We start from the raw sequence: 8,689 nt of genomic DNA, 5'->3' as shown, positions 1-8,689 counted from the left end.
GTGTAATAATGACTTTAGAAACTGATGCTGTCTTGCTGTGAACACGAACACCTAAAATATCACACGTGGGCTTTGAGCTCACTGCCTTCGCCCACTGCAGCGTGAGAACGCTGGCAACAGGGCTTCGGTTCCCCAGATGTTAGCAGCCAGGACTGGGTACATTTCTTGAAATGGCGCCCCCAAACAAAGTCCAGATCGCTTGGATGCAGCCCCCTACATTGGAAAGCGTCCTTCCCAGGAAAGGTCTGGCTTACAGCCCTCTCTTTGGCTGGTTGGCTGGGTTCCGAGAGCGCTGCCTGCCTGGGCCCTGTAGCCAGAGAGCTGACCCCGCGGGGGCGCGTCTCCCGGGCCCCGCGTCCCCTCCCTGACGGGTGGGGCGGGCCCCACAAAGCCCTTTATTGAGGCTCCGGCGTGACGCGGGGAGCCCCACACTCGGCGCCCGCAGCGAGCGGGAAGGACGCGTGTGCCCGCGGCGCGGCCCCGAGGCGTGTGCGCGGCCATGTGCGGTTAGCGCGGCGCGCTCCGTCCTCCTTTTCCCGGCCGCGACCCTCTGAGCCCCTCGAGTCCGGGTAACCAAGCAGCCAGCGCCGGCTCGCTGGGACCCGCCACCCTGGAAGCCCCGCGCCCGCAGCGCGTTCCTGGCGAGTCGGAGGCAGGGTGGGGCTCCGGCGTGGGAAGGAGCCGAGGCTGAGGCCGGTCCCTTAGCCTCGGGCTCTGTAGGCTGCCGAGGCCCCCACCCGTCCCGGGAACCGGTTCCTCCCGGGCTCTGCGCGTCCAGGGAAGGGAAAGAGACTCGCCCCGAATCGGCGTGCAAGGGCGGGGCGCGGGAGTGGTGCTGAGAGTTTTGAATGAGGGAAAACCTGGGAAAGATTGTTCTGCTCAAAGTGCCCGGGCTGGGGCGGGTGGTTCCTGTGCAGGCAGAGCCTTTGGTCGCTCAGCACTGCCACGGTCAGACACATTTTGGCGCAGCGGTGTTGGAGCTGGTTTGGCAGGCTCAGGCAGGGGCAGAGAGCACGACACCGAAACTTTGTCTCAGGATGATGAAACTTGCCTGGCATTTTCTTCTTATTCGGTGGCAAGAAATGAAAAAATGAGTTCATGGAAAAATGAAAGAGAACATGGTTTTACATTTGGGGTTCAAGTTCATTGAACACTTATTAAGAACTTTCTGACATTCAGAAAAATTTTTTTCTATTGTTTGGCTACAAAATATTCATGTGAGAAGCATTAATTAGGTGCGTTGCAATCATTTCAGGTAAAGTGAACAGAGTTATCTGTGACATTCCATCAGGCACCTACGTAAGGAAGTCGTACTGTAATAACTCGCCATGGCGTATGGATTGCCAAGAAAGAACACAGTGAAAACCATTTTGCGGGGCAGTTGTTATAATGTGTAAGTATATATATATATATATTAAAATCAGGGTAAGCATTGACTGGGGTGGGGAGTGTCTTTGTTAAGTAAAATGACTGGACGCTCTATGCTCCTCATGAGATACTGGGCTATATGAAGTATTTTCAGGTGTCTGGGTTCTGAATTTTTTTTTTTTTTTTTTTTTTTTTTTTTAACGCAACTGCTTTTATAAGTTAATCCCATTCCTGATTATCTTACTTGGTCTTTACAACACAACAACACTTTCAAGTGAGAAAACTGAGGTTCAGAGAAGTTTGATCAAAGTCACAGTCCTGTAGTAAGGAAATGTCAGGGCTAGACTCGGGGTCTTCTTGTTCCAAGACAGCATTTTCTGCTTCCACCCACATCTTTTTTTTTTTTTTTTTGAGACGGAGTCTGGCTCTGTCACCCAGGCTGGAGTGCAGTGGCGCGATCTCGGCTCACTGCAAGCTCCGCCTCCCGGGTTTACGCCATTCTCCTGCCTCAGCCTCCCGAGTAGCTGGGACTACAGGCGCCCGCCACCTCGCCCGGCTGGGTTTTTGTATTTTTTAGTAGAGACGGGGTTTCACCGTGTTAGCCAGGATGGTCTCGATCTCCTGACCTCGTGATCCGCCTGTCTCGGCCTCCCAAAGTGCTGGGATTACAGGCTTGAGCCACCGCGCCCGGCCACCACCCACATCTTTTAAAAAACTTTGTTTAGGGCCGGGCGCGGTGGCTCAAGCCTGTAATCCCAGCACTTTGGGAGGCCGAGACGGGCGGATCACAAGGTCAGGAGATCGAGACCATCCTGGCTAACACGGTGAAACCCCGTCTCTACTAAAAAATACAAAAACCCAGCCGGGCGAGGTGGCGGGCGCCTGTAGTCCCAGCTACTCGGGAGGCTGAGGCAGGAGAATGGCGTGAACCCGGGAGGCGGAGCTTGCAGTGAGCTGAGATCCGGCCACTGCACTCCAGGCTGGGCGACAAAGCAAGACTCTGTCTCAACAACAACAACAACAACAACAAAAAAAAAAACCACAACTTTGTTTAGATCCTCCGCGTCTACCAAAAAAACGCCCCGGTGTCAGATGTATCTTAACAGAGCACCTAAGTAGCTGGCAGAAAGGGTTGGTTTTGTATCCTGTATACTTTGGCAGGCAGTGGATGGTTTCCAATCAAGAAGACCTGGACTCTAAGCCTGGCCCTGCCCCCAGTTCCCTAAGGCCACCTTCTTCCTCCTTGATCTCTGCATTTGCAAGATGCATATAACAATTGGCTATGCGGTGTGGATTATAAATGAAGTCATGTATGTAAAGTACTTGCACATTGCCTGTCATCCAGTGAACGCATCGTGAGCACGTGTTGCAACCACACAGTAGTTTCACTCTGTGATATTGTAGTGCAGTCTTTTCCTCTCTTAAACATTTGATTAGGTGTCAACTGAATTTGTCTTTTAAACAATATTCTATGAAGTAAATGAAGATTCCCTATGGGATTATAAAACCAGAGCTATAGGAAATTTCAGAGAAAACTCACTGTTGCATTTTGTTTAGTTTTGTCAGTTTAGTATGTGTTTAGACCTTGAACTATGGACAAGTACCATTATACTAAGTATCATTATAAACATAATTTTTATGTGAAGATACTCCTATTTCTGAGAATGACTTAAAGCACTGATTCCATGGTTTTAGTTATGCAGAACTTTATGTCATGAACAATCTCTGTAACACCAGAGATTTCATTCTCTTTCATTCTCTCAAGATAGTATTTGATATCATACTATTTATAAGAATAGCCAAGTCAAGGGGAACAGAATGGTAGTCGCGCTCTTTAGAGTTCATTTGCCAAGGTAACTCCCTACCTGGGGCTTTTTTTTTGATTCAGTGTTTTTAAAGGATTGTAAAAACAATACACTAAAAACATCTAGCGTATGAAAGGTAGATAAAAATGATATATCTCCCCATTCCCATTCCTGATTTCCACTCAGAGGTACAATGTCTTATATGTTTTCTAGAATTTCTGTGGCTACACAAGACACATACACACATGTATACACACACACATATGTCTTTTTAACACATGGAATCATATTGAACTTTGCTCTGCCCACCGCCTTCCAATATATCTTGTATAGCCTAATAGGCAAGAGCACTGATTCTGGAGTTTGACTTCCTGGGTTCAGATCCCAACTTCACAACCAATGGCTTTGTGACCTTGGGCAAATTGTTCTCTGCACCTCAGTCTCCCTCCCTCCCTCCCTCCTTCCCTCCCTCCCTCCCTCCCTCCCTCCCTCCCTCCCTCCCTTCCTTCCTTCCTTCCTTCCTTCCTTCCTTCCTTCCTTCCTTCCTTCCTTCCTTCCTTCCTTCCCTCCTTCCTTTCTTCTTTCCAGACAGGGTCTCACTCTGAAGTGCAGGCTGGAATGTTGTGTACCTCCTGGGCTTGAGTGATCCTCCCACCTCAGCCTCCTGAGTAGCTGGGATGACAGGCACGCACCACAGTGCCCGGTGAATTTGTTTTATTTTTGGTAGAGATGGGGTCTCACTTTGTTGCCCAGGCTAGTCTCAAACTCCTGTCCTCAAGTGATCCACCTTGGTCTCCTAAAGTGCTGGAATTACAGGCATGAGCCACCATGCCCAGCTAGAGATCTTTATTTTTTTTTTATCAAGACAGGGTATCACTCTGTCACCTCAGTGCAGTCTCAGCCTTAGCCTCCCGGGCTCAAGTGATCCTCCTGCTGCAGCCTGTTTTGTAGCTGGAACCACAGGCCTGTGCCACCACATTCGGCTAATTTTTTGATTTTTTGTAGAAATGAGATCTCATTACATTGCCTAGGCTGGTCTTGGCCTTCTGGCCCCCAGCGATCCTCCTGCCTCTGCCTCCCACAGTGCTGGGATTATAGGCATCTACATCCTCTTACATGGAAAGCCTGGATTGACTTCATGGAGGCTGAATCAAAGTTCCTGGTGTAATTTCTGGTCATTGTTCAGTATTATCTCTATATTAGTTAACATAAATCTCCCTCTCCTGTCTGGAATTACAACTCTGGAAAATTCTGAACAGCTCCCCACCCCATAAACCAAAATGTCTAGTGGCAGATGGAACCGAGAATTAATGTCTTCTACATCTCACATGGTAGGTGCTTAATCAACATTTATTGAATGCATTAATGAACTTTTGCCCCAGACAGGAACCTTGGGATCTTGCACTGCTTGCAAAGAACTGGTACACAAACCTAGCCAATATCAAGTTGCCTTTCTTGGAAGAAATTTCATTTGGTGGTTCTGTGCAGCTCACAAAATGTAACACCGTTAAAGATGGACTGCTCCCTTCTGCAGAATGTAAGTTCCTTAAGTTCTGCTTTAATAAGTTATAAATTGTGTGTGTCATTTGCTTATCAGAGAAATGTTTAAATCTGTGTATTTACACCCATACCTCCTATCTTTGTAGCTCTGTCATCTTGTTTATTATTCAAGCATATGGATTTTGCTGTATGATATTCAGTTTTGACTTAGTTGTGCCTGATGAAAAATGTATGTCAGATTGTTTTGTGTATTTTCTTTTTCAGCCATCAAACTCGAAAGGGAGTATGAAGTGAAGCGTCTTTGTAAACTGAAATGTCAAGAAAATACATCTGAGGAAATTAAGCTTCTCCTGAGGGAAAGGCCAGCCGGTTTGAGAAGACCTCTTCCATCTAAATGACAGTCAGCTCATGACTGAATCTGTACTCTGTCTCTTGCATCCAAAGGGGATGAAGGTCTCTGGACGTTTCACTGTGTAAAGTTCGGGGCAGATATTTGAATGCCCACTGGTGGATGGGCCACTGCCCACAGCTGTGGGTTAATGGCCAGCTCTGACAGATCTTCTGAGTCCCTGACATACTCTTGTTCCTTGTATCACAAGCTACAGCACTGTAAGTAGATGAAAATGCATTTGGAGTTGAGTCGTTTGTGCTATTCATTTTAATTTTTGTAAAATTGAACTAAAAGAAGAGGAAATTTCTTCAGCTGCATTGTTTTCAAAAGACCTCTTGAATATGCATCTTTGAGATCCCAAGGAGGGACCAAAAAGAAGGCAAGAGAGAAATTCTCTTAAAAATGATAAACTGAAACATTTCATTTGGTTAAGAAAAATAATAGACTTCATTTTTAGTACTTCTCTAGTTTCCAATTTCAATGAAACATCATTGAATATTCACATGTGGTACTTTAAAGTAGCAAGTAGGACTTACTTTGTTTTTGTTCTCCTAGAAAAATTGTCAGGCTGGAGGTGATGGCTCATGCTTATAATCTCAGTACTTTGGGAGACTGAGGTGGGAGACTCGCTTGGGCCCAGGAGTTTGGGACCAGCCTGGTCTCTACAAAAAATTAAAAAATTAGCTGAGCGTGGTGCTGTGCCTATAGTCCCAGCTACTTGGGAGGCTGAGATGGGAGGATCCCTTGAGCCCAGGAGTTTGAGGCTGCATTGAGCTGTGATCATGCCACTGCACTCCAGCTTGGAGGGCAGAGTGAAAACGTGTCTCAAAAAACAAAAACAAAAAAAGTCAATCTTTTTCCTTCTGCCTAATTTCTTATTTTCTATCTGGAATGACCCTGAAGCATATGGAACACACATAGTTATGTGAAAGTGACATGAAAATACACAGAAGGTCTTATGAGAAAAACACAGACTGGGGGATGGGGAATTGATTAACTGGAAAGTATTGGATTTGGATGAACCAATTCTTCTAGCATTTGAACCAATAAAGCATACTTGGATATTAATGTTACTTTTGAGCACAGTGTAGTGTTTTTTAGATGATTTAGTAAGCATTTTAGGATCTTCTGGTATTTTCTTTTTCCCACCCAGGCTGGAGTGGAAGTTTCACTGTAACCTCTGCCTCCCAGATTCAAACAATTCTCGTGCCTCAGTATCCCGAGTGGCTGGGACTACAGGCATGCACCACCACACCTAGCTAATTTTTGTATTTTTTAGTAGAGACGGGATTTCACCATATTGGCCAGGGTGGTCTTGAACTTCTGACCTCAAGTTATCTGCCCACCTTGGCCTCCCAAAGTGCTGGGATTACAGGTGTGAGCCACCGTGCCTGGCTGATCTTCTAGTATCTTAGCTTCATTTCATTATGAAAGGCACTGTGGCATACTGTGCAAGAGTATAGACTTTAGACCTGGGTGCCTTTCTTCAAATCCTAGCTCAGCTGCTTATTGCTATGTGAGCTGGGATAAGTTACCTTGTTTCTGCTTGTTTTCTCATTTGTAAAATCGGGGTAATACAGGTATACCTACTTCATAGGATTAAATGAAAACTGCCAGGCACACAATGAGAATTACTCTGGTGTTAGCCATTACTGTGAGTATCACTATCATTATAATCTAGGTATAATCTATATTGGGCTGACTCTCTTGACCTTTGTACAGACCAGAAGTCTTGAAATTTAAAAAATTTGGTTTTATTCTTACAATATATATGTACTACTTGCCCGACCATCTGACCTGAATTTTTAGTTCAAATTAAGGCCGCTGTACCTATGGCAAATCCTGATCATTTCTCTTTAAAAGTCATCATCCCTGATAATCAACTTGTCATTTATGTCTTTCTCTTAAAAGTAGCATGGAGAATTTGTGTGCAAAAATGTCACATCCTGATGTCCCCACTGTGTAACCCAGGAGCATAGATATCATTTTGTGGTCTGCCCTCTGGAGCCACCAGGGAGCCCTAAGCATGTCATACCTCACTTCACAACCTGGCACTTTCAGTTAGTGGCATTAATTGGGAGTATAAGTAATATGCTTCCATCTGTTGTCCAAAAGACCTTCAGGATGGCAAAATAGTAGAAAGGAGAGTTTTACTGGTGATGTCAGTTAGCGAACTGGGAAGAGAGTCTCTGGAGTGGACTGAAGGTGCTCTTTCTTTGAAGAGGGAAAGCGCAGGCTGGATTTTAGGCCTCCCAGGGCCTGTATCACGCAATAAAGTAATACGTATTCAGCAGGTTTTGGGGGAAAAGCTGTACATATGTATGAAGGTAGTCAAGCACATGTGCAATGGGCAAACATATATGTAACGTACTTCCCATGTTCACTTTGGGATGGGGTTTTAGCATTAAAATAAGGTGGAGTTTGGCTCTACATCAAAAGTGAACTACAGGGCACAAAGACAGTTCATGAGCAGCCTGTATAAGCTGGCAGAAACTGGCTTAAGGTCTGCAGTTGCTTTTCATAAAAGAAGGTTTGTAAGGCTGGTCCTCTGTTGAATCAGAGTTGCAGTGGTCTGGGATGTAAATCAGGGTCAGGAGGGCTGTGATAGCTCCTGTTGGTATGGAGTTTAGCAAGAGTGTAGTTTTTCTTCTAGGGGTAAGAATTTAGGAAGTTGTCATGCCAACTGAGCCCTGAGCCCCTTGATGCTATAGTAAGTTTTATTTCCTTAACCTTATGGACTGTCTTAATTGATAAAGAGGCATCTGTTTTGATCTCTCAGATCACATATTCTTTTTCATAATGTTGAAAATGAATGAAACATGTATCTGTTTGTAAAAAGTTTGCCAGAACAAAATATTTTAACGCTCCTTGAGAAAAGATGGAATTTGAGAAAGCTTTAGTTCTTCATGATTTTCTTGAGAGAGGAGTCCTGCTTCTAGCTTTAAGATTCTGTTAATCATGATTTTAGGCAGATGTTTCTGAGCCTCTGAAAACTGCACATATTGAAATAAAATTACATTGCAAAATTGAGTAATATGTGTGTATGTCTCTCTCTCTTGAAATGCCCTAACAGCAGGAAAGGAACGTTCTTATGTTAGTGTTCCAATGCCTAACTTATATAGTTACTCAATAGACATTCATTGATGGAACATTTTCAGGGCTGGGCATGGTGGTTCACACCTATAATCCCAGTACTTTGGGAGGCTGAGATGGGTGGATCACCTGAGGTCAGGAGTTCAAGACCAACCTGGCCAACATGGTGAAACCTCATCTCTACTAAAACTACAAAAAATTAGCCAGGCATGGTGGCATGTACCTGTAATCCCAGCTAGTCGGGAGGCTGAGGCAGGAGGAGAATCACTTGAACCCAGGAGGTGGAGGTTGCAGTGAGCTGAGATCACACCATTGTACTCCAACCTGGGAAACAAGAGTGAAACTCCTCAAAAAAAAAAAAAAAAAAAAAAAAAAAAAAAAAAAAATCAGATGGTGAAAGATCCATAATAGAATGCACTTGATAGTTGCTTTCTTATTTTTTATTTTTTTAATTAAAAAAATTTTTTAGAGACAGGGTCTGGCTCTGTTGCCCAGGCTGGGGTGCACTAGTATGATCATTGCTCACTTCAAC

At 44.8% G+C, this 8,689-nt stretch overlaps 1 protein-coding gene across 3 annotated transcripts; it reads left to right on the top strand.

The window, feature by feature from the left end:
- Positions 1 to 309: 309 nt before the first annotated feature.
- On the top strand, positions 310 to 8,094 carry C5H4orf36 (chromosome 5 C4orf36 homolog). Of its 3 annotated transcripts, none has more exons than XM_015138740.3 (4): positions 310 to 657; positions 1,256 to 1,393; positions 4,556 to 4,710; positions 4,938 to 8,094. In XM_015138740.3, the coding sequence occupies exons 2-4, from the start codon at positions 1,329 to 1,331 to the stop codon at positions 5,069 to 5,071; spliced, it is 354 nt and encodes a 117-aa protein (XP_014994226.1). In that variant the 5' UTR covers positions 310 to 657; positions 1,256 to 1,328; the 3' UTR covers positions 5,072 to 8,094.
- Positions 8,095 to 8,689: the final 595 nt, after the last annotated feature.

The sequence above is a fragment of the Macaca mulatta genome, chromosome 5 (assembly GCF_049350105.2).
Source record: "Macaca mulatta isolate MMU2019108-1 chromosome 5, T2T-MMU8v2.0, whole genome shotgun sequence".
NCBI classification, from domain to species: Eukaryota; Metazoa; Chordata; class Mammalia; order Primates; family Cercopithecidae; genus Macaca; species Macaca mulatta.
The sequence above is the reverse complement of the archived record's forward strand: the minus strand, read 5'-3'. Positions and strand labels throughout refer to the sequence as shown.